Source organism: Camelus ferus, chromosome 23, assembly GCF_009834535.1.
Source record: "Camelus ferus isolate YT-003-E chromosome 23, BCGSAC_Cfer_1.0, whole genome shotgun sequence".
NCBI classification, from domain to species: Eukaryota; Metazoa; Chordata; class Mammalia; order Artiodactyla; family Camelidae; genus Camelus; species Camelus ferus.
In genome coordinates, this window is record NC_045718.1 from 16414036 (window position 1) to 16439457 (window position 25422).

Sequence of the window (25422 nt, forward strand, 5' to 3'; positions counted from 1 at the left end):
CAGTCAACCGTAGCCTTTGAAGGCACGAGCGGAATGAAAACCAGACGAACCCTGTTGAATTCTAAACTTGCCACTTTCCCTACCCTGGCATTAAACTTTTCTGCTCCAATTGAACAAGTTAGCTAAAGAAGTACATAATGTAGTATCAATTTATTTTTTATCTTGTTCATTATGCTACCTTGTTCCAGAGCTATTAAGAGAGGTTAAAGAAAGAAACCCACACCCAAAACCGAACTGTTCCACACTCATCCCTTTGGTTCTTTTGGTGACCTGCTGTCAGTGCTGATGGTCAGGGTGGAAGACTTTTGGAAAAGTTTGCCACTACTCGTAACAACATTTCTGGTTAATTTTTATCTTTTATTTTGGTTTACAGCAAATGATTCTGTCAATGCCCACAGGTCACTTTTATCCTAAGACCCAGTGTGAGTTTGTTCAACCTTGACATCAGTCACTGACGCCCTTACCTGGGGTACATAACAAGGTATCCTGGCTGAATAAAATCATAGCTGGTCCATGTCTGAAGGTGCTTAGGGGGTACAGCATGAAGATTATGAGCAGGAGCTTTGGAGTCAGTCTGTGTCTGTCTGAGTTTGAATCTGGCCACACCTCTGACTGGTTATGTGACCTCAGACAAGCTACTTAACCTCCATGTGTCACCTGCCTCATCAGTAAAAACGAAATAATAATTGTTCCCACCTCTCATGGGTTCCTTGTGTGGAATAAGTGAATTAAATGTGTAAAGCATTTAGAACAGTGTACACGGTAGGTATACTATTAATAAATATTAGCTCTTATATTCTGTACTTTTAGGTGTTTAGGTAAGAAAAAATGGGTACATAAATATTTTTCTCTATATTTTTAGGTAAGAAAAGTGAATATAATAAAAAAAAAAAACTGAAAGGAAGGCTGTATTCAGAACAAAACTTTATTTACAAAACCGCAACTTGGTCTGTGTTGGTATTACTATTGACTAAATGCCTACAACTGAGATATTAGTTAAGGCAATACATTGATTTTAGCTATACACTCAACAAGAACTCAACATTATCCCGGTTTCCTATTCCTGTGTGGCTCTCAATGCAGCCAAAACAAAACAAAACAAAACAAACAAAACAAAACAAACCCTCTTTGTAATGTACAATGGCTTAAGCAAACCACTTCTTTAATTTTTTTCTATTTAAGGGTTGGGACTGAGACTACTCATCCAAAATTTGCTATTTACAGAGAAAGCCCCAGAGAATGGGATAACTTAGAGATGGAGGCTTAGTTTATCTGGCTTTCATAACACAATATCCATATGACTTTAGGAGAATGTAAATAAATAATATTGGTAAACAGTATACGTTGATAATTTTCTGACAAATTCATTTATCTAACATTATGCTAAGGACTCAAGAGGATTTCTCCATACATTTTAAAATTTTAATTTATTCTGTTTGCTGATTTACAAAGTCTTGCTCTATATTAACATAGTTATCACCAATATAACATATGATAACCATTACCTATGGAAACCTAACAGTCTGTTTTTTAAAAAATTCCCTATTAAGCTTTAATTCTCAGCTGACCTTCACACATATATATGCATGGATATATGTGTGGGTACCAACTGCCTCTTATTCAGGACTGTAAGATTAATGGCATCTGGCATATAGTTGTAAGAAAAAAATCTCTCTAATTGGGAGATAGCTGAGTCACATGTAAAAGAATCTACTATCTTCTACTATCTGAATTTAAGAATATACCTATGCCAGGCAGAGGGAAGAGGAAAGGAGGGTAGAAGTAGAAGAAAAGAACTACATTGGTTCAAATTAAACTCAGCTAATTAATTTGAGACAGCAAATAAATAAATCAACAAATGCCCCATTTTTGTTTTCCATAAAAAGAAATCACTGGCAAATCCTTACTAACAATTTAAAAATTGATCCATGAATATATAATTTAAATAGGAAAAAGTTTAAACATTTCATATGTATATATCATAATTCTGTTCATCTAATACACTCCTCGGCTGAGGTCTCTAACGTGTCTTCATCTGTACTCTCTTCTATTTCTGGCAAGTTGCCCCAAAGTAGGAAGTTTACACCTGAAAACAAAAGATCATAAAATTGTTTGGTGCTGACTACTGTTACAACTCAGAACGTGATATCTAAAACCTTATATGTTAACATTCTTATATTAAACCATAGTGTTAACAGTTAAGAGAAAAGCCATTAAAGAATGAACCACAAATAAAATGATCAGTATCTAGATATTAAAATTATCTCACCTCTAAAACAGATATTCTTTAAACCTTTTAAGCAATTCTAGAATCTTGGAACTCAAAAGGATCTCAGGGGTCCATTTACTCGAACCCTGCCTCCAGCTACATTAAGCCGTAATCACTCTACACTGATGATTTTCAAATGTATTTTAATGATTTTTAAGAATGGAGCCCTCACAAGATCTTTTTAGATTAAATGTCTCTTTGAGGTGTGTGGGAAAGGCCTGAATAAGTCTCCTCATCACAGCCACTGGAAAGCTGGCGCCTTTCTTCTGGTTAAAGAAAAAAGCAAGATTTTGGAGCCAGTTATAATATGAACAGTAATCCTTGATATATATGTGGGTTTTAGGCTAGAGGCTGTCAAGGTAGAACTATAAACTTTAGGACCAGGTTGTAGCTGTCAGTACAATAAACAAAATAAAAATCTAAAGCCTCATTGTGAAAGGATAGATATCATATTAAAGAATCCAGCACTGGTATATAGTACAAGACCACACATTTGGTAGAGGATAATGAGATGGTTTATTCTGGGCATGTATCGTTTTATAATTTGAAAGCACTAAACTGAAAAAAAAGTTATTAATTGACCTCTAGGAGAGCCAACAAGAAGGCAAATTTCAAGCTGTCCAGTCATCCGTGTGGGCACAAGGAGAGTTTAGCAGCTCTGGAGATCCACTCCATACATACTGAGACAGTGGCTACACGGTCGGATGGAATGAGCCGGGGTTTGGATATGTGGTTTGAATCCAGTTTCCACCACTACCAGTACACCATGGATGTTTTGACTGCTTTTACTACAAAAGTACGTAATTACAGGCAAGATATATTAATGTTTTGTGTATTTAAATTTTTTACAGTATGGAATTATATGTATTGTTCTAATCTTTTTTCATTCAACATTATGTTTTGGAGATTTACCTATGTCCATGTGTATAGATTTAACTCATTTCTTTTTATTTGTGTAGGGCATTCCATTGTGTGAATTAAAAAAAATAACTCTATCTGTCCCAAATAGGGCCCATCATTTATTCTTTCCCCTAACTGCCCACTTTGCACAGGTGTCCAAGGAGACATGTACAAGGATGCAAACTACTGCATTGTTGAAATAGTGGAAACAATCAATCAACTGTCTCTCTTGGTTGAGATAATGGGATTTAATCAGGCAAGAAGTTAGCATCTATTTGATGCATTTTTTTAATCGAAGTACAGCCAATTACAATGTGCATAATGTCCCAGTGATGCATATACATACATATATTCATTTTCATATTTTTTCTATTAAAGGTTACTATTTGATGCATATTGATGCCTATCATACTATTTTCTGTAATTCTTTTGTACGTTTGAGTTGTTTACAATAAAAAACACCTTTCTTCCCCCAAGAATGAATGATGTTCTGTTTTTGGTAATACGGCATTGAAGAGATGACAGGATAGGAAGGAATCACTGGGCCAAAATCTCAGGGACAATTAGAACACAGAAAGGTAAATGGAGAGCTGAAATCAACTTGCTTTTGAGGGCATTTGCCAGTCCCAGGCAATTTGAACTAAGGTTCCCCAAGCCTCCTCAGAAAAGCCTCAGGAAATCAGGTCTACAAGTGAAGGCTAACCTAGAATGTAGACTTCTTGTGGTCCTTTCAATCTAAACATTCTAGAATTTTATAAGGCTTGTGTACGTATTCCTTTGATGATGCTGATTCAAGTGATTCAAGGACAGTTCCAGTGCCACAAGAAAACCTGTTTTATACCAAGCATCTAGAAAATCTTGCTTTAAATCACAATATTAAGGTTACAAAGGAGAAGTTTGATATTCTTGGAGTCAATACCCAGAGACACGAGTGGTCCAGCACAATTGGTTCAAAGGAGAAAAAATAAACTAAGAGACTGGATCTGACAGAAGCAGCACCTTCCTTTCTCTGTTAAGAAGAGAGGAAGGAAATCCTGTGATACATCTGTTTCTCATGGATTAGATTCAATGTGAATGGAAGAATGCTGGGCTTTTATCTTTGAAAAATTGACCAATATTAAAAAGTAAATCAAAATTGAAAAATCTCCACCCTGTGTTTTGAATTCTCTAAAGCAGGAAAAATAGTATCAAAGCAGAAACTTCCTTTAATGTGTCCTATGAGCAACACAGATATAAAACTGGAGGCCTAAATTAGGAGTCTGTATCTCACTTAGGGGAGTTCAGATAAGTCCTTGCTCAAAAATGGCCTCCTTAACATACAAGAGTCTTAAATTAAGGCCTCCAAATGATGGGTTGTGAGCCACCATGCCAGGTGATTAAAAAAAAAAAAAATCAGAGTCTATAAAAACCCAAGCATAATTGGAGGGTTTAAAGACCATGACAACCTAGCTTATAACTCATGATCTCTTAGCCTGTGAAGGTAAATCATACTTTAAAAAAAAAGAATATATTTTAAGTTCTGAAGAAGACTAAAACATACATTAAAAAACCTGAGACTATTAGTACCAACTTGGATTGTCAAGTTCTTTAAATTTGTTCTGTCAACGAAAGGCAGAAATTTTAAATTTTAGTTCCCACTCAAAAAGTCCCACTAAAAGTCAACTTGGTGTGATGTGCAAGCAGATATTAGACACTGAGAACATGTGTCCTATAACAAAACTGAAAGGCTCCAGACAATATCAAATGTATTATGTAAATATCCTTTAAGAATTGGTTGTAAAAAAAAAAAAAAAAAGAATTGGTTGTATATTTTCCTACTAAAATAATCAGTACAACATATCGGTATTAAATATTTCCCTTGACTAAAATTTGATCATAATTTATTAACATAGATGTCAAAATGTCTATTTTTATCCTGAAGCAACATCACCAAATACAGAGGTTACCTAGTCCCCCTTCCTCCCAATTCCCCACAGCCCCAGCCTCCCCTCCTTCCGTCTCTGCATATACACACATGCACACACAGAACTATCAAATTTAAATTCTTCCACAATTCTCTGGAGTCATAATATGTATCAAGGCAGCAATTTAGAGCAGTTATAAATATTAATTTTAAAAGGCCAAGAAGTCCAGCAAAGTTTGAGGCTCTCAAATACCATGATGAAATTAGAAATGGCAATGAATTTTGGCTCATAGTCTCTATAAGAAGATGTTAGGGATTGAAAAGATTGACGTTTTACTCTAGTGGGTCCAAACCAGGTGAGAAGGTCTCAGAGGGAATCCTGAAATGATCTATGAAGAAATTCACTCAAGAACTGATAGATGAATGTTAGAGGAACGTCTAAGTCAATTGTTTCTTACCGGTAGAGTCGAGTCTGTTAATACCATAAACGGCGTGGCTGTGAAACATCCAGAAGTGTCCGTTGTTGCAGGAAAGGAGGCAGGAACAACATGGAACAATCACGTGATAACCTACAATGTTCCCACTAAAAAAGAAAGTAATTATTATTAGACACAAGGTAATATCTGGCCATGTAAGCATTTTTACATACTAATATGAATAGATAGACCACATAAAGACCTCAGTTCCTCCTAACAACCTCCACTGCTGGGATTTTGGGGATGGGAATCATTCTGATAACGGTTACAGCTCTACTGTCAAGAGAGAAAATAGTCTTTAAGTTCAGTGAAATAGTAATAACACATTCTCTATCTCTTTGCTAGTATTGTTTTATGCATTCTCCCTTCAGAAGCTAGCTTCCACATGCCATAAGATTGTGATTGTTCCGTAAAGCACTCAAAATTGACAGTCTGTAGAGACAAAATAGATTAAATAAACTCAGACCTGTGGGTAACAGGTTTTTGCCATCCCAGGACTGTGGCAAGTTGGGTTCTTATATGTCCTAGTTCTATGCCAGCACCTAAAAACTGTTTCAACAGATGGAGGAGAAGGAAGACAGCAGGGGCCCATGAAAACCCAACAAGCTGGCTGCTCTAATTTTAGTTTCAGTGTTTTTGAAGGAATTCAGAAATGAAGCAAAAACACAGCTTCTAGAGAAAGTTGCAAAAGTTTTTACTGTCTTCAGGATTATCCTTCTGATTAGAAATACCTCATTCTTCCACAGATTTCCTTCTCCCCCGCCCCAAATCTGGTCACTATTATATAGAGTGAATATACAGGGAATATTTTAGCTAGTAGGTTTTTTTTTTTTTAATAACAACATGAAATGCTTAAACTTTGAATTGTAAAAATTCTTATTATAATAGCTTGTTCCTACCCTATGAAATGTGAGAGTCAGTCATTTTTGTGAAAGTTCTACAAAAAAATACTATAAAAGGTACCAGCCCACCTAAAACATGTCTTCTAATCATAATCTGCTTGAAAGGCAAATAAATGAAAGCAAAAGTTGTTCTTAGATTAGGACTGGCAGTTATTCATAAGACTATATTGCAAGAGTAAATCCTACAGCTTTAATTACCACCCATATTCATTCATTCATTCATTCACTCATTCAACTAATGTTTACAGAGCATCTACTATGTGCCAGGTACCATTCTAGCTGCTAGGAATATAGCAGTGAACAAAGTTTTTATGGAACTAACATTCTAGTAGGGACACATCAGATCATTTTGCTCCCTTGTTGAAACCCCTTCAATGGTTTCCCATTGGCCAAAAATGAAAGCCCCAAAATCCTTTGTACCAAGGTCTGTGCTGTCTAAAACGTGGCTATTGAGCACTTGAAATCTGGCCAGCCTGAATTGAAATGTGCTGGAAGTATAAAAAAATACACTAGATTTCAAAGCCTAAGATTAAAAAATAGAATGTAAAATATTTCATTAATGAATTTTTTGGTGGTTACATGTTGAAATGGTAATATTTGGGGATATATTAGATTAAATAAAATATACAATTAAAATTAATTTCACCTGTTTCTTTTTACTTTGTAAAAGGTGGTTACTAGAAATATTTGAATTATTTCTGTGGCTTGCACGTTTCTATTGGACAGCGCTGCACTGGATTCTCTGGGTTTCTGCCTGCATCTTTAATCTACTCACACTACTCTTGCCCGATACTCACAATGTCTCAGCCACACTGGCCATCATCTTTTATTCCTTGGACATGTTCTTCCTGCCTTGGGTTTTCTGCCCTTGCTGTTCCCTCTGCCTAGAACATTCTTCCTTTGGCTCCTTAACTTATCCTTTAGGATTGTTGAATATCCAATATTACCTTTTCATGAGAAGGCTTCCCTGACCATGCTGTCTAAAACAGTTCTCAGCCACTCTCATCTTCTATTATTCTCTATCATTTATTATTATTATTTCCTTTGGAGTTCTTTCCACCCTATTCAAGATCTTATTTATTTAAATATCTTATTGATTGATTGCTTGTTCTCCTACTAGAATATAATGCCCAAAGGCCTGTGACTTTATCTTGTTTATTGCTGGATTTCCAGCCCCTATAACAATGACTAGCACGTGGTAGGACCTCAATATATAATGTGAATGAGTGAATGAGAGAAATTAAATAGTCATGACCACAAAAGAGGAGTTTGCTAGTTTAAATTAAGATTATAATTTGTAATCTAAACTCCATTTAAGTAAAAAACCTCAACTTTCTTTTCTCTAAAATAGGACTAATAACACTTGCCTGTCTGCCTCTCAAAAGATAATAGTAATAGCTTTCACCTGCATTGTAACTTATAGTTTATCAAGCCTCTTAATAGTCATAATTCACTTGACCTTCACAACAACTCTATAAGGTAAACACAAAAGACATTTTAATTTCTATTAAGAAGATACCTATCTATCTTAAGAAGATGCCTATTTTCTTAAAACATAAATTAAATAAGGAAATAGGTTTAGAGATTTAGGGAGTTTACTCAAGATAACATAGAGAATAAGTGTAGGGCCAGGGCTCAAACCTGATTTTTATGACTGTAAATCAAAGTGGTTTTTTCCCCCTAAACTACATTGCCTTTCTCTGAAAGTTAAAGCAGATATTTGTTAATGCACTTTGAAAAATTGTAAAATCATATACAAATGTAAAGTGTCACAAGAGCCTTTTAAAAAACAGTTCTAAGTAACAAATGGTTTTTCAAAGGCTCATTGCCTGGGTTATAACCAGTGCTCGATGCAGCCCACTGAACCCTTCTCTGTGCTTCCGTGTCAACATCCATCTCCCAAACCCAGGGTTATTTGGAATACTGTCACAAATTACCATTTTAAACATGCGATATCCTTTAGTTTACATTTGCAGATTTCTGTGAAATAGCATCTTCCAATGAAGTCCACTGCACTGGAGAGGGAAAAGTGTAGAGGCAGTCAAAGGCACTTTAAAAAAATGTTGTAAAATACACATAACATAAAATTTACTAATTTCATCCTTTTTAAGTGGACAGTTCATAAGTGCTAAGTGTATGCACATTTCCATGCAATGAATCTCCAGGCCTTTTTCATCTTGCAAAATTGAAACTCTATCCATTGAAGAACAACTCCCCATTTCCCTCTTCCCCCAGCCTCTGGCAACCACCTCTCTACTTTCTGTTTCTATGAATTTGACTACTTTAAATACTACAGATTTGTGGAATCATACAGTATTTGTCTTTTTGTGACTGGCTTATTTCACTTACCATAACGCCCTCAAGGCCCATCCGTGTTGTAGCATGTGACAGGCAGGATATCCTTCCTTTTTAAGGCTGAATAATATTTCATTGTATGCATATACCATATTTTGTTTATTCATTTATCTGTTGATGGGAATTTGGGTTGCTTCTACCTCTTGGTTATTGTGAATAATGCTGCTAAGACCATGAGTGTGCGAACATTTCTTCTAGATCGTGCATTAAAATTTTTGTACATATGCCCCAAAGTGGGATTGCTGGATCATATGGTAATTCAATTTTCTCTTTTTTGAGGAACTGCCATGCTATTTTCCATAACAGTGGTACCATTTTACATTCCCACCAACGGTGCACAAGGGTTCCAATTTTTCCATATCCTTGTCACAGAATGTGCTTTTGTGATTTAGCATGAATTTTGTAGACCCAAAGAGCTGAAACAGACTCTAAGAGAGACTATAAGTGAACTAGTATATTTTGTAGGAGTCAGTTAATATTTGTGAGCTCATTATAAATATGACAAAACTTCCATTTAAAAAAATCCTATGTGTTCACTGATTCACACACATCTTAGCACATTAATCCATCACCATTATAACCCCTACAAGGAAGAATAGACAAGAGGAAAGACCTGATTGCATTCCAGACTCTGGTTTAAACTTTAACAATTCACATACCTGAACTCTGCTTATGACTATCTTATACTTACCACAGCTATTGCAAAGATGAATGGGTTAATACTTAAAATTTTTGTATGTGCTACTAGAAAGAAAAAGCACTGGACCACAAATCATAGAACATTTGCAACAGTAGGTTCTAGACTTATTGTCTAGTGCTTCTTTTTGTGACATACCCATGTGCAGAGGTACTTAAAATAATAACTCATTTATCATTGCCATAAATGAGGGCCTTAGGCTTTGCCATTTGGCATGACTACACTTAAACCAACATAGTTAAGATTTCAAGGGAGGAAGAGTTCACAGCTTTGAGTGTATTTTAAAAAATTTAAAGTTTCTATTATTATCATGAAATTCATTTTAAAATATTCTGATTATTAGCCTGCCTTCTTTGGCTCTGTGTCCAAAGAATAGCTGTCCATGTATATTTTGGAAAACCACTCTTTCACTTTAATGATAAATTTTCAATAAAGAGCAAAATCTTGAAAACCATGTAAGGGCACATATATGTTGACCACAGAAAGAGGAAGTACCTCTTAGAGCTAGAAAAAGGTATATTTCAGTCAAATAAAATGGCTATTTTTTCAAATAGGAAGCAAATTCTTAAGGACTTTACACCCAAAAGTGGGCAGTGACTGAAAACAGAATTTAAAAAGGATTTAAGTATGCAAACGAATGCATAATATCTAAAATAGGCTTTAGGGGAGACAAGATTGTTTTAGGGCTAAGTCTCTATTTCATCTATATAAGTTTCTCTCATTCAGAAACAGAGAGAGAGAGGAAGAGAGGGAGATTATAAGAAAATAATACAGAATTAGATGGACAATGGATCTGATGCACCATGTCAATAGCAAATAATGCTAAAAAACTAGGGAATGTTTTTTGATGTAAAACTTTATGCGTAAAAATGAAAACCTTAAGTGACCTCTCCTCTCAACAGTACAGAAAGTCTTGCCTGAATTACCTAGAGTCTCGGTCATGGACTTGATCCAGTGAGAGGATGGTTGGGCAGGGCACAGCGCCAGGGATCCAACTTACGGGACCACATGACTATAATTGAACTAGAAACATTACATCAGGACTGACCACTCTGGCTAAACCACAGACTTAGTCCAGACAGTCTGCCCCCTTAGTCAAACTCCAAAGGGATCATCAGACTGTTGGGAGTGGCTGGAACACCAAAATGATAACCTCCCTGTTGACTCTCAGGGGTCCAAGCCATACAGTTTTCCCATTTAGTTAAAGGCTACCGTTGCCCGCCACTAGTATGACTTACTTGGTAGGAGGGATGTCTGTGGAGAAAAGGTCTATTTCAGTGTCAGCCAGCAAAACAGCCTTCATTCCCCTAGAGCTGAGCACTTGTTTACAGAATTTGCAACACAGGATGGACACGCGCCGGTCCTTGAAACTACAGCTGCTAGTAGACATGGCGTCCCGGCAAGGATGAGGTGTGGGATTTTGAAAATGGAAAACAAGAGCAATACCCTTCCTAGTTTGATTCCCCGAGGCCAAAAAATTAAATTGCGAGGCCTCGAACTTCTCTAAGCCCTAAAATTGCGAAGGAAAGGAGCTCTTTTCTGTTTTCCCCTGCGAGAGTAAAAGTAATATTTATTGAGGGGGGAAGAGGGGAGAAGCAGCAAACTTGGCTTTCCCTTTAACTTTCGGGGAAGGGAGTGGAGTTTGAAGTGGGGAAGAGGCAAGCCGCAAGGTGCCTCGGGAACTTCTCTACAGTTTTCCCTTTCTCCCGTCTAGAAGGATCCTCTACTCTTTAGCTCCCGCCCCGTTTGCAATTCCCTGGGCTTCTCCGGTACAGGCGCATTATCTAAAGGCTTTCCTTTTAAGCCCCTCCCTCGGAGCGCTCCAATTTCTCTCTCTTGGATCTCAGGCTAAGCTGCCCTACTCACGCCTCCTCGTTGGAAATCTTTCTCCTCTCCCCAGGATTCAGAAATTTCCTCAGCTTTTCCCACCGGGACGATCCCAACCGCTCCTCAGCCCTCCCGCGAGCCTCCTCCTCTCTGCCCGCTCGCCGGCCCCTCGCTTCACTCAGCATGCGGGCTCTCGCGCCGTTCCTCTTGCGTCTCCCTCCCCTCAGCTCTCCCCAGTGCCCTCCGCGGTTCCCTCGAGTCTCTCCCTCGCGGCCGCTCCAGAGCGCGCGGTGGTGTTGGTGGAGTGGGGCAGAAGTCGCTTTGGGGGCTCAGTTGGCGTCGGGGTCTCTGTCACCGCACAAGTCGTTTTTTGCTCCCTCTTCCGCTCTCTCTGCTTCTCCAACCGGCTGTCAGTTTGAATTGCCAGCCCGGCGCACTGATTGGGAGAACTAGAGTTCGCCCACGTTCCGCATTGGAAGGCTCGGGAACCTGCCCCTGACGAGATCCTAGTGGCTAGGTGACCGTACGCCCCGCCCAAGTAACGGTGCCTAGATCAGTTCGGCTTTCTGGTTGGCCATACTTTGCCCCCACCTCCAATCTCATTGGCCGGCTCCAGGAGGTTTGGGCGAATCCTACTCCCGCCCCAGTGAAAGCAGAAAGGCACGCCCTTCGCGCTTCTTATTGAAAGACGTTCTACAGTCCCAGCCGGTCTCCACTCTCTATTGGCTAAAATTCTCCGCAACGCCTCTCCTCTCTACCCAGGTCCAATTGGTCGTGACTTCTCTTAGGAGTTTGTGTTAGGTTGTTGGTCCTGTCTTAATCCTGCCCATCAATTCTGCTTTGGGGTTCGGCAACCCCGGGAGGAGCTTACTTTGAGACCACGCCTCGGTAGTTCTAGTCACACCTCCCAGTTTCTCCAGCCCCTCCTTCTCACGCCTGTCCTCTCGGGATCAGCTATTCCTATTGGCTACTGGCTCCATCGGTCGATAGAAAACGGTCAGTGATTGGTAAGGGGGTGGGTCCTGCCTCCCGGCGGGGTCCCGCGGAGTTGGCGGAGGCTCCTCAGGGGACTAGGGGACCGATCTGCGTAGAAGCGGGTGGCGGGGAAGAGAGGGGAGGAGAGCTCTGAGTGGCAAGCGGAGCCGGGGGCCTGAGACCCGTCGCGTCAGAGCCAGGTAAAGGCTCCTTCCCTCTCCCCTTTCTTCTCCCCGGCCACCGGGCTGGAGCCCTGACTGGACAAACCCGGGCAGAGGCGGGAAGGAGAGGGCGCGGATGCTCCTTTCGGCATCGCCTTAGCGTTGCTGTCCGGAACCCCTCAGACCTCCTACCCCTCAGACCTCCTACCCCTCGACCCACTCCCAATCTCCCAGTACAGCCCACAGTACTTCTCAGGACTGCATCTCCACCCTTTACGGTACTGCCTGGGACTCTGCCTTGGCTCACATGCCGCCGCGCAGTCCGCACCCAGCCCCCTCCCCAAGTCCTCTGCACACGAGCAGCCTTGGTCCACCTTTGGGCAACCGTCGTTGGCATCACCGGTAACCATCGTCTGCCTTCTTCGTCTGTCTCCAAGCCCTGGCAGACAGCCGGGTTACAGCCTTGGACTCAGAAGAATGGGTGTTCCGCACTGCTTCCGGGGCTCATTCCCTGTCCCAGCCCCTGGCCCGCCCCGAATGGCTCCTCTTCATGCACTCCCGCTCCCAGACCTGTATCTGGGTCCCCGAAGTTGCTAACATCCTAGTGCTCCATGTAACATCGCGGCCCACGTTAGTCTCCTAACTCCCCCCTTACACCCAAGGTAATCCTCGCCTTGCCCTCTCCCCGCCTATCAAGCGCGTGCAGAAGTTCCACTTATCCCCGGCTCCCGTTCAGCCTCAGGATCCCACCTCTCACCCCCCTCCCCGCTTCCTGCCGGCCTGAACCACCACGCCGCTTTTGCTCCCTGTTCTTCCCTCCGTGCGGCCCTTTCTCTTGGCGCGGGAAGTGGAAGACTCCCGGCGCGGAAAGGGAAAGGGGCGGCCAAGGAGGGAGGGTCGCCGCTGCGGCGCGTCCGGGAGCGAAACGCCGGGATCTGCACTCCCGCCCGCTTCCCCCCCGCCTCCTGAGCCTGGGTCGGAGAGGGGTCTCCTCGCGCACCGCCTGGTGCGAGGGGTCGGGACTGCGACCCTCACCGACCTCCCCACAAACCTCAGCCTAGGATTGGGTGCCGTGTCTGGAATTTCTGGGCTTGGTGACCAGTTGAGGGTGGCATTTAAAGTCACTCTGCTCCCTGACTTGGGAGAGGCGACGGCTGCCTTCCGCCCCCCGCCTTCCCGGTTTTCCCGACTCCGACCCTCGCCTCTAACCCGTTTCCTGCTTCTGCCGACCACATTGTTTTCCTGGATGTGTCCCGTGCCGAGCAGGCTTTTTCCTGCAGATCTCCCCCTCCAACACCTCCCCCCACGACCAGCATTTTGCTGCCAAGGGAAGCTAGTAACCAAAAACAAAACAACTGGAAGGAGGGACGGGAGGGGAAGAAAAGTTGTGCCCTGGTAGCTTGTCCCTCTCTGGCTTTGATCCCCTTTGAAGTCCAGGGAGTTGCCCCAACCGGGGGTCGGGGGCCGCGTTGGAGGCAGGGCCGGGAGGGTTTCCTCCGGCTGCGGCTGCCCAGCGCTGGCGGGGCTGGGGAGGCCGCCAAGGTACCGCAGTCCCCGCCCGGAGACCAGTGTTCCCGCCGCAGTCCCCACCCGAAGCCCGCGAAGGCGACTGCTCGAAAGTGTTTTCTTTCAGCCTTAAAATCCGGAGGGAGCTTCCTTCCTCCCCGTCTCGCTGCGCCCGGCTCTGCGGGCCCGGTGGCCGGCGTTTGGCCGAGATGAATGGGCCCAGGCCAGGCTGGAGACGACGTCCCTTACTCCACCCCCGCAGCGATTAGGATCTGCGCTGGGGCTGATCGCCCCCTCCCCTTTTCCCTGCATTTACAGGCAAGTGAATCGGAGCAAACGACTTCCGATCCAGTCTGCGCTGCCGCGGCTCCCGTTTGGGATTTGATTTGCAGCATCTTCGAGCCTGTGCAACAAAAAACCGCGAAGCACGCCCAGCTCTCCCTCGGCACCCCGATACGCACCCACTCCCTCCCAGGGACCCAGCTGGGCGCGTCCACACCCCCGCACCCCCACACCATGTTGTGCGGAAGGACTTCCACTCCCCGCCTGTGTCGTTGATGTCAGACCCCAGGCCAGCCTCCGGGCGCTGCAGTTCTCCCGGCTAATGCTGAGGCTGCGGCTCGGGCTCTAGCACAGGAACCGACCGCTGCCGCGCCCGGCCCCAGCGCCCACCGTCTGCATGTGCCCGCCGTAGCCGCCTGCCCAGCCGGCAGCCAGTCCTCCCTGGAGCGCTGGAGACCACCGCGGGGGGCCCCTTCTGGCCTCAGGAGAAGCGATCTTGGAGGTATTGATTTCGGTGGTTGAATTTTTTTCGTGGATCTATCAATTCACAATTCGAATTTGGAAGAAAGAAGGAAAACATGACGTCTCCAGCCAAATTCAAAAAGGATAAGGAGATAATAGCAGAGTACGATACTCAGGTCAAAGGTAAGGGCTTTGAAAAACAGCATAATGCATATGCTCTGTGGACCACTGAGACATGTATTTCCATCCTGATGTGCAGGATGTTCATTTCTTCGGGTGGAGCAGGTGGGGGCAGGCTGACCCCAGAGGTGGTTTCCATAGGTGGATCTGAGCCTCCGAGGGATTGTCCATGCCAGGGACCACAGGCTCTGGAAAGGAATTTTCGGAGTGGGCTTTAGATTTGTCTGTAAGGCTGGCCAGTATTTTGGCAGTCCTTTCCCCCAGGCTAAATAGGGTGGGGGGAGGGGCAGGAGGTTCTTGGAGAGAGAAAGGCGGCAATTTGCCCCTGGGTGTCTGGGTCAGGTTTCCTTGAAGGACAACTGAAATCTGACAGGTGTTTGGGAATTTATTTCAGAGGTCGAAGAGTCCAGGCAGAAAAAGGCAACCTTGAGAAAGAAGGTGTACCATTTGGAGAGCCCTGGGAGAGGCGGGGTTTTTCTCTGATGCACTATATCAAAACATGACATTTGCTTTGGCATCAGACACAGAAAGTGTGTGGACACCTTGGGTGCACCTTGTACCTGCCTGGTCGTCTCTGGTTGTCTGCATTCAATCAGAGATCAGAGAACAGAAAGAATAAGGACACTCACACCCCGTCTCCGCCCTCATCTAAACCTGAATGGAGTTGGGATGTTGCTGGGTGGTGCTGATTCTGGAGAATGGGAAGACATAATTGTTTAACCCTTCTGTACTGTTGTCCTCTGCTCCCGAATACCTGCTTACTTCCTTCTCTGCAAAAATGTGAGGGGTAAAGTAAAATGTGGACCTAGAGAAAGCAAGTGACCTGTCGGCACATCTAGTAGACTGCCTGACTTGGCACATGAATCAAAACCCCCTCCCAGATAGCCTTTTTAAACCAGCAGTTCTCATAGAAGGGGATCCTGCCTGTTAAAGAGCCCCAGCATATGGTTGTGCAAGACACCATCCCTTCCTGGCCAGTCCAGAAAGAGCCATGTGGCTGTTGCCCATTGAGACCTCAGCTGGGGATTGGGAGAGGTGGGTGGCCTTGAATGTTACACCACATGGTTGGAGCTTTGGGTTTTCCTTTGTTTCAGAGTACAGAGGGAGGGGCCCTCCTTCTTTCCCTGCACCAATGCAAGGAGACCTCTTCCTATCATAGAGGACTTGGAAAGGGCCATGTTTCTTCCTTAATGATTGCTGGGGGTGTGGGTAGGGGTAGAGTTTGAAATGGGCAGCTACCTTATCTCTTGGAAGGTTGAAAGGTAGTTTGAAGTCCCCATTGTGCCTACAGGATCTTTTTAATGTCATCAGCTTGGTCAATGCTGGAGGTGCCCTGAGGGACCGTCTATCCACTTGGCTGCAAATATTGGTGGGTTTATTACAGAGATGGGGGAGTTGACTGATGGATAGCTTCAGTTGAACTGGGATTGGGAGAGGTGTGGTTGTGAGGTATAATTGAGGTCTTGGCCTCTTGTCACTATTCATAATCCTGGCCTGTTTTTGTAACAATAGGCCAGTGGCCACAGTGTCCTTTCCAGATGCATTGCATTTTACTCCTGGAATCCCCCCTGCAGTTTTAATCAGATATGTCATTTTTTAAAAATACATCCTATTCTTAACTGTTGCCATAGGGAGTGTTAATAACTTTGACTTTCCCTGATTTCTCTCCAGGAGCACGCCATTTGACTGAGGTGCAAAGTGATTTTCCATGTTTATTTTTTGGAAGGTTCAGGGCTGATAAGTGTTAATAGAACTGTGTCTGCTGAGTCCTTATTGGTGAAGGATTTCTCACAAGTGTCTAAAAATCAAACACTTTGTGTATTTACAAACATTGCTCACTGAGATGATGTAATGCAGTTGGCTATTTGGGGTTTCTCTTCAACCTTGCCACAAGCAGGGGACTCTTTCTCTTTGCTCTGGTATTATTTCATCAACACTATTCAGGATCATAGAATTTTACAGGAGGCCAAGCATGGTGTCTCACTCAGAGAAGGCGCCCGGTAAATGCTTATGAAACTGATCTGAATGGTTTGGTCCCTCGTTTACAGCTCAGGCGAGTACAGAGAAATTAGGAGGCTTGTCCAAGGTCACACAGCTAGGTGGTGGTAGATCTGAAAAGAGAAGCAGGTTATTGACTCCCAATTCTGTATTCTGTTCTATTCTATTCATATTTACTATGAAACCTCATCTGACCAGAGTAGGAAAAAAAAATCCTTAAGAAACCCAAATCTATCAATGGATAATAGTAATAGTGATGAGAATAGATTACATTTTGGGTGCTCATTATGTTCCAGTTTGTCCCAAGTGCTTTATAAGAACTGGCCCGTTTCATCTTGACTTCAAACTTAGAGGTGGATATTACTTCGTCCTCTATTCCCTGCACGGAGAAACTGAGGCTTAGAGAGAATAAAGAAACCCTCCCAACCAAGGTCACACAGCCAGATAACAGTGGCTATTCCTTCATTCATCAGCTAGTTATCGAGTGCCATGAATGGGTTCTGGGGACTGGTGATGTGGCAGTGAACGAGACAAAGTCCCCTCCCTCATGAAGCTTGCATTTTAGAGTCCATGTTCTCCATGGAAGGTCACAGAACTTGGAGACAAAGGACTTGGCTTCGGGGTTGGCTCTGCACCCCCACTAGCTGGAGGCTCCTGGTCAGATTTATGACATTCAGCTTTTTATGTGTTGTATGGGACTCGCGGTGGTGCCAGTCTTGTTTTACAGATGCCAAGATAAAACAGAAAATTGCTGTTTTGGTCTGGTGGTAAAGAGCGCAAGTTTTTGAGTCAGAGGGGTCCAGGCTGAAATCTCAGTGCTGTCACTCGCTTGCCTCACACCTTGGCTACGTTAGCTGATTTGTCCAAGCCTCCGTATCCTAACCTGGAAAACAGGCAACATAATATGCATTACCTAAGGTCGCTGTGAGGATTCGAGGAGACAGTATATCAAAACCATTTCGCACAGTATCTGGCACTTTAAGTACTCAGTAATAGTGCAGTGTGTTCCTCTGTCAGTGAGCCCTCCTTACTGAGTTAGGCTGACCATTAAGTCCACATTTCCTATTCACTCCCTAAGTGCCAGCTATAATGACAAGAAGCAAGTCTCGGAATGAAACTTGAGTTCTAGTTTAAGTTCCTCCAGTAGTAGCGAAGGGTCTCTTGAGTCAGTCACTTAAACCCTTTAGACCTCAGTTTCCCTTTCCATAAAATGAGCAGGTAAACTGTCTACTTGTTGGCCACTTGTGGGTTCTGTATGTCTCTGACCAGAGTCCTGGGTCTTGCTTGCAGAGTCAGAATGTTTTGAATCAAGGGGACTCGAAATGGACTTCGGGGGACCCTGTCTATCCTGGGGTTTTTGGCTTCCTTTAAAGCACCTGTGTGCGTGTGCCCTGAAGGACTTCTGAGACTGCAGTCCCAACCCTACCCCAGTGTGGTTTTAGGAGGGGCGTGCCTCCTCAGTCAGCCTGCCTTGGAGCCGCCTTCTTAAAAACCATCATTGTTTCTGGTTTGTGGGTGTTCAGATTCCTTTGAAAGTTCATGCCTTTCAATCTCTGACTCGAAGCAATAATATTCTTAGTACTTGTACGTGGCTCTTTTCAATTTACAAAGCGCTTCATATGCATTAATCTCCAGAAATTCTTGACAGATTCAAGGTCAGATTCATGGTCATACCTGAGACCTTTTGGCCCCTAGCCTGTTAGCATCTTTTGGGATTGGAGCAGCGAAAGGTGGTAAGGTGCAGGGCATGGTTGCAGGAGGTGATAATCTGGGTGGTTATCTCGGTGAGTTCCCATTCATGGCAGACCTTCCCAGCCATTGTCCTGGCCTTGTTCAAAGCTCCCTTTCCTAGACCCTCTCCATACCTTGAATTTTTCCAGTCCCCCAGAAAACTTGAGATCGACAGTTAATGCAAATATTCCAGGAGGAATCATCTGAAACAGAGTGGCACTGTGTACTGAGCCGTCAAATTCTCTTTCTTCAGAACATTAGGGGTCTTGTCTTTTTTTTTTTTTTTTTTTTTTTAATGTCTTAGAAGAACAGTGTGTGTGCACCACAGAGCTGAGAAGTGAAATTTTGTAATTTCCATCTGGAGCATTTTGATAGAAAAGCCTCAGGCTTTTGCCTGGAACAGTTTAACCCATTCAGGACCCTTTCAGAGCAAGAGATGAAATTTAAAACTCTAGACATATTGTGTGTGCACATGCACTTGGGAATGCGGATTGCTGGTATTTAAACAAGCTTGCTCCCCCAGGGAGGTGTGAGCGGTTCTTCATTCCTGCCAACAAAGGTCTTCTCTGAAGCTTGTTTCCTCCCAGCCCCCATTCCTCAAGGGAGCTTTAAATATAATCAGTTTGTGAAAAGCTGCAGTAAAACATCTCGTTGGAATCCCTAAACAGATGCTATCATCTTCCCGTGAGATGATTGAAGGCACCTCTTCCCTTGCTTGGGGAAAATAGGACTCTGCAGTACTATGAGCTCCTGGAAGAAAATGAAGCTCCTGGAAAAATTCAAGTACTGTAACTCTGTATCTCAGAGTTAAAAGGCCCTGGAGGAAGGTGGTGGGCAGGGAGCTGGAGATGCTGTGTACTGTGCAAAGCAGCAATGGTTAGAAACTGGGCGGAGTCCTTAGCTTTTCCAGTTTCAGGCATCCTCTTGGGGAATGGGAACAAGTTTCCTTTGGAGAAGCCCATCTGGTAGTTTTGGCCACATCATCATGCACCACACAGGTTGAAAGCCTGGACAAGCCCTGATCACATCTCTGAAGTTTACAGAGTCTGACCTGGCGCTGGTATGTAGGGTCCACACCCTTTTAAAATCAGCAGGTGCCCAGCCCCTGACGCATAAACTCCCGCTGTTCACTCTAGATAAATGTGGGCTGCCAGTGGCACCTGTAGAGTTCTCCTTCCAGAAGAGAGGTTTTCTTCATGGGAGTCGTGTTTACATTAGACCCTAGACCTCTTTGTTAGGAAAATGTGATGTCATGTTGCAGGGAAAAGAAGTTGATATTTAGATTTCTACTGGTAATGAAATGCAAGTGAGTAGTTCTAACTGGTGTTAGCTACAGAACTGGCCTTTAGGGGAATCTGAGCAAGTTATCTTTGAAGTTGTTCGCTATAAAAATAAATAATGTGAGAACTTAAAAATATTTTTAGAAATTACAAAGTAACACCTGTACTGATTTTACAATAATGTGTAGGACCTCTCATCTCTCTCTTTAATTATGGTAAAAGACACATAACATAAAACTCACCATCATCATCATTCTTAAGTGTGCAGTTCAGTGGCATTAAGTACATTCACATTGTTGAATTACAATCGCCAGCATCTGTCCACAGAACTCTTCATTTTGCAGAGTTGAAATTCTGTACCCATTAAGCAGTGACTCCTCCCACCCCTCATTTGACAACTCTAGGTACCTCATATAAGTGAACTCATACAGTATTTGTCCTTTTGTGACTGGCTTATTTCACTTAGCATAATGTCTTAAAGGTTAATCCATGTTGTAGCATATGTCAGAATTTCCTTCCTTTTTAAGGACATTGTATGTATAAACCACATTTTGTTTATCCATTCATCCATTCCATGGGCACTTGGGTTGCTTCAAGCTTTTGGTTGTTGCAAATAATGCTGCTAGGAACATAGGTATATTCCAATTTTTAAAAAAATGTCCTCTGCTATTATTTTACCTAATAAAACTGAAAACTGAAAAAAAAAAGCCCTCTGCACCAAAGTTTAACAGGCCTATATATACATTTCTGTATAATCACTATCCTAATAAAATTTTTTAGAGTTAAAATTTAAATATAATTCATATTTTCGTATTATAAATATATATTATAAATATGTATGTTCATACTATAGCATTATATATTAATAATAATTTTAAACCTTTTAATAATTGCACAAATGACTCAACTTTTATTGTATTTTAACAGCTTTATAGGAGTTTAATTAACGTACAATAAATTGCATGTGTTTAAGATGTCCTTTAAACATTTGATAGGTTCTGACATATATACCTATGAAACCATCATAATCAAGATAAGTGAACAAAACCATCACCACCAAAAGTTTTTTCATCATAATGTGTTAATAAATGAATAATATAATAATATAATGTAATACAATATTGCATTATAGAAATGATATCAGGGGGCGGGTATAGCTCAAGTGGTAGAGCACATGCTTAGCATGCACAAGGTCCTGGGTTCAATTCCCAGTACCTCCTCCAAAAATAAACTTAATTACCTGCCCCCTGCCAAAATAAAATGATAAAATAATTAACAAATAAAATATTTAAAAAAAAAGAAATGATAACAGCTAAAAAATAAGTAAAAGCTGGATATTACCAAGTTTTAAAAAGAAATAAATAATGATCCAAGCCACCCAGATGGGAAAATTTATTTCCGTTGGTGAATAAGGACAATCTCCCAGCGAAGTTGGGCTAATCATTGTGTCTCAGCCATTACTCTGTTTAGGAGGGGAGGGTACAGGATAGGGGAAGAGAGAAAAGAAAAAAACCTTGCACGTGTTACAAGTTGGAGAGTGGAATCAGTCCGCTGGGCCTCACGCCTCTTCTGAAGGGGTCACAAGTGAGCCAGATGCCAAGGGGAGGGGCTGGGGGCTCCCGTGGGAGTTCTGCACAGACTGTTAGGAGCATGGCTTCTTTCCTCAAATGATTGAGTCCCTGTTGCCTGTTGGATACAGACCACATTTCCAAGATGAGCATTACTTGGTCCTCAATCTGGCTGCAACCTGTCATTTCAACCGTTCTTTTTCATTTTACTTTAAGAGGACTGGAGGCCTATCTGGACTATTTGCCATTCTTTAGATGGCATGTACTATTAGCTAACATTTTGCTGTTTGTTTGGGGCTTCATGTACTAGATATTCTGCTCAACACTCTACAGAGATTATGTCATAATCCTTACACCAATTCTAGGAGGAATATATTGTTATTATCCTATTTTGCTGCTGAAGAAGTTGAGGTGTAGGAGATTCAGCGACTCACCAAGCGGCTGCAGTTGGTGAATGATGGAACAGGAATTAGAACTTTTGGCCATGGTCCAGAGTCCGAGTTCTGAACGCTGTTCATGAACTACCTCTTTGTCCCTGCCTAGCCCCACATCTCCACCTACTGAAATTCACCCTTCTAGTAAAGCCCAGCTTCTCTGGGGTGCCTTCCGTGGTCACACTGACCAGAAATGACTCATTGCTTTTGTTTATTCACATAGCGCCATGGCATGGATCTTGTCCTGTCTTAGGTTTTAAATATTTGTCTTTCAGTCTTCTCTTTTCTCCTAGACTTTTGGTAGGAATGTTTTGAGGCTGTATGCAATACAAAGCACATAGGCTTTGGAAGTAGTCCTTAGTGGGATTCTTGTAGCATCACTTCTGTGTTCTATGGCTTTGCTCAGGTGACTCAACTTCTCTTCCAAGCCTACTTTGCTGGTTTATTGCAAATGTGTGTAAATTGCTAGTTCAGTGTACGGCAAATACTAACTGCTAAATAAGTAGCTTTTATTATGGGGGTCCCTTCAGATAGGAAACATATCTAAAATGGTATTATAGCCTAAATGGTGGCTCTTAGTAAATATATACTAGCTATAATGATGAATACATAAATGAATAACCTGGACTACTACAAATAATTTTTTTAGAAATAGTTTCTTAATTTGATCTTGACAATATATCTTGCACAATACCACCAAAGTGATTTTTTTAAAAAAGAAACTTACTGTTTGGCTAAGGTCATAGTGTAAATGATGGTTTACATCCATCACTTGTCACTTACCTTGCTCATGTATTATCCCACCAGAAAGGTAAACTGCCTCTCATTTCCTTACCATGTTATGTTATTTCATTCTTTGTGCTCAGCTCAGATGTCACCACCTCCAGGAAGTCTTCCCTGCTTATTCCTACTCTCTGGGTAGTGACCCTGTGCAGGATCCCAAGCAGGATTCCTCAGCATCTCTGCCCAGGGTTAATCAACAGCACCTTTAGCATCTCCTCAGCAGTGTCTTTGTGTTTACTTGTCTATTGCACTCATCATATTACATTGTAACCTCTTCCTTTACACCACACAGAATTGTCTTTTATTTGTTTTCATGCATCCAGCTTCTAGGCAGATAGTAAGCACTAAAATGCTTGTACATCAAATGTGAACCTTTCCTGAGTTGAGGTTGAATGTGACACTGCCACGATGCCTTGCTTTTGCATTTCTCCCCATACTCCAGGCACAAGACTTCTCCTTATGTCAATGTTATTTGAAATTCAAAGTAGATCAAGCATTGTGAATGTTATCATTATACAAGCACAACTGTGAACTATGTAACACTGTGAAAGCTCCCCAATGGGGTAAATTTTTCCTTATTTACTACCCCCACTGTGCTCTTTAGAATCATTCTATACTTGAATCCTTCAATCTTTTCTCTTTCCTTGGAAACTTTGGAAAATATTAACTCTGAAATTTAAAACAAAGAGTTTAAAACCAAAGGAAGCTTTTCTGTAATGGAAGCAAAATATATTCTACATTTGTCCAGGATTATTCATCACTTAAAGCAGATATTCCGAGACTGAAATTGAGAAAGTTTAGGTCTACTTTAACCAGGAATTAAGAACAGAATTGACTTGGAAGAGGAGCTGCTCTGATAATTTTTTGAAGCATGGGTTTGGAGGGAGCTGTTGCCTCATTAAAAGCAGCTGCATGATCTGTGGTGAAAAGGGCAAGAATGGTCCAAAGGGACAAACAGAAAAACTCTCCCCTCTGGTTTTTCAAGTCATTTGGTATTAAGTAGCCTTGACTTTATTTATACGTTGTGAATGAATGGTTCCGTATATATTGAAATATATTCATGAGGGAGGGAAAGCAGCTGGGAAGTGCACTTCTTCCATTTCTGTGGGTATTTTAGGATGCCATCTGTTAGGGAGAAGGCTGAGTCTTTTTTTTTTTTTTTCAACCTTTTCTTGTAAAAATGCATTAATCAGTGGCCAGGTGACCCAAAATAACCTTTTCTTGTAAAAATGCACTAATCAGTGGCCAGGTGACCCAAAAGGCATCATGAAAGTTGGGACCTTGTCTTGGCTGTCTGAGCCCAGATTCTGCATTTTGAATCATAGTGTGATGGGCAGGGTCTGAGTGCTCTCCCTGGAGAAGGTGACCTCACCAGCCATGGGCTCCACAGGAAGACAAAGCACAGAAAACAAAAGGACCCAAGAGCATGAGCTGGCCAAGACATGATACACCAGGAGCTTTAAGAAATACATCCTGTTTCTGAAGAGTTGGCAACAATTTCTCCAAACACTGAAACCCCTTGGAGATCTGATCCTTTCCCCCACTAGTCTCTTTCTTGTGTTTATTTATTTTGGTGGGAGTAGGGGATGGTGGGGGTAATTGGACCAGATCTTGTCAGATGAGTAAACTGCTCTTTGGGGAAACATCTTGGCTGAGGTGCTTATTTTGGACCAATCTTTCTTTGGGGCCATAAAAATTGAACTACAGGGTTCTACAGAGGCAGCATGATTCTAGAGGAACGCGTGCTGGATCTGGAGGCAGAAAGCTCAGGTTCTAGTTTGGCTTTGTCATTTACTACTGTGATTTTGGGAGGTAACTCATCTCAGGTCTGAAAGTCTCTAGTTGCCTCATCTGTAAAATGGGGACAGCAATTCTTGGTGCTGGTTAATGATGATAATGATGATGGTTAGCATTTATTGAGTGCTTCCTATGTCTAAACTGTATTTTAAGTGCTTTACGCGTAGTCTTAACTCATGAAATCTCCCAACAGCCCTATAAGGTAACTACTATTATTATTCTCAATTGACAGATGAGGCACAGGGAGGTTATATAACTTACTCCAAAGGACACAGCTTGTAAGTGATGATGGCAGAGTGTGAACCCAGGCTGACTTGCCACTATCGTGAGGCTCCCATGAAAGAATTCACTTCAAATGCCTTTGAAACTATGAAACGCTGTACACATTTAGTTGATTGTTATCACTTCTTGATGCACAAAGTTCCAAATGTCTTCCTAGTATACTTGTTCTGCCTACACCTTGGTTTTTCTCATCTAGGAAATTAGGGGTTAAATTAGAAAATTTCTAAGGTCTTCCCCAGCTTTCATGGTTTATGAGTCTTGCTTATTTAAGATACTGAAAATGACAATTTTGTCCTTATTAAGCAGCCTCATTTCTAAGTACAAAACCCACTGTATTCTCTGAATGACACTCTCCCCAGTCCCAGGGCTTATCAGGCTGTTGTACACATACAGAGGGTGGACCCCAGTCGGGGCACAGTGGCGGCTGGCCAGGAGAACCATTGAAGTGATGCTTGGTTATGTATCATTATTTGATAGGAAAATGTGCCTCACAGCTGAAGAAATTGAGGGCAGGGATAGTTACTTGATGGGCCTAGACGTGGACTTGTGCCTGGATTACTAGGGACAATAAATGCTTTAATCAGGATAAATATATTAAAGCTGGGACTTCCAGTAAGCTCAGAGACTCACAGAATGAAAAAATTCTCTCCCTTT

The 25422-nt window shown here is 42.3% G+C and overlaps 2 protein-coding genes across 13 annotated transcripts in view; one reads left to right on the forward strand and one right to left on the reverse strand.

The window, feature by feature from the left end:
• Positions 1–907: 907 nt before the first annotated feature.
• Positions 908–14003, reverse strand: FAM72A (family with sequence similarity 72 member A). 4 transcript variants are annotated; one of them, XM_032467050.1, is made up of 5 exons: positions 12743–14003; positions 12212–12243; positions 8388–8465; positions 5531–5655; positions 908–2086 (listed from the first exon to the last, which is right to left on the reverse strand). In XM_032467050.1, the coding sequence occupies exons 1-5, from the start codon at positions 12860–12862 to the stop codon at positions 1992–1994; spliced, it is 450 nt and encodes a 149-aa protein (XP_032322941.1). In that variant the 5' UTR covers positions 12863–14003; the 3' UTR covers positions 908–1991. The 4 variants fall into 4 exon arrangements, with proteins under 4 accessions (XP_032322941.1, XP_032322940.1, XP_006182336.1 ...); XM_032467049.1 differs by lacking the exons at positions 12212–12243; positions 12743–14003 and adding an exon at positions 11369–11765; XM_006182274.3 differs by lacking the exons at positions 12212–12243; positions 12743–14003 and adding an exon at positions 10741–11505.
• The window catches only part of SRGAP2 (SLIT-ROBO Rho GTPase activating protein 2), a 233413-nt gene continuing 220341 nt past the window's right edge, over positions 12351–25422 (forward strand). For all 9 annotated transcript variants that reach the window (XM_014557240.2, XM_032467041.1, XM_032467042.1 and 6 more), the window contains exons 1-2: positions 12351–12504; positions 14290–14898. In XM_014557240.2, coding sequence (XP_014412726.1) covers positions 14832–14898 — 67 coding nt within the window. In that variant the 5' untranslated portion in view covers positions 12351–12504; positions 14290–14831. The remainder of the gene's footprint in view (positions 12505–14289; positions 14899–25422) is intronic.

Coding starts and splice junctions, on each gene's coding strand:
- FAM72A (XM_032467050.1), bottom strand. CDS start 12,862: ATGCCAACGACGGTTGCCCAAAGGTGGACCAAGGCTGCTCGTGTGCAG. Junction 8,466..12,211: donor GTGACTAGAACTACCGAGGC/GTGGTCTCAAAG, acceptor TTCCCTCTCCAG/TGCAGTGGACTTCATTGGAA. Junction 2,087..5,530: donor TAACAGACTCGACTCTACCG/GTAAGAAACAAT, acceptor TTTTGTTTTCAG/GTGTAAACTTCCTACTTTGG.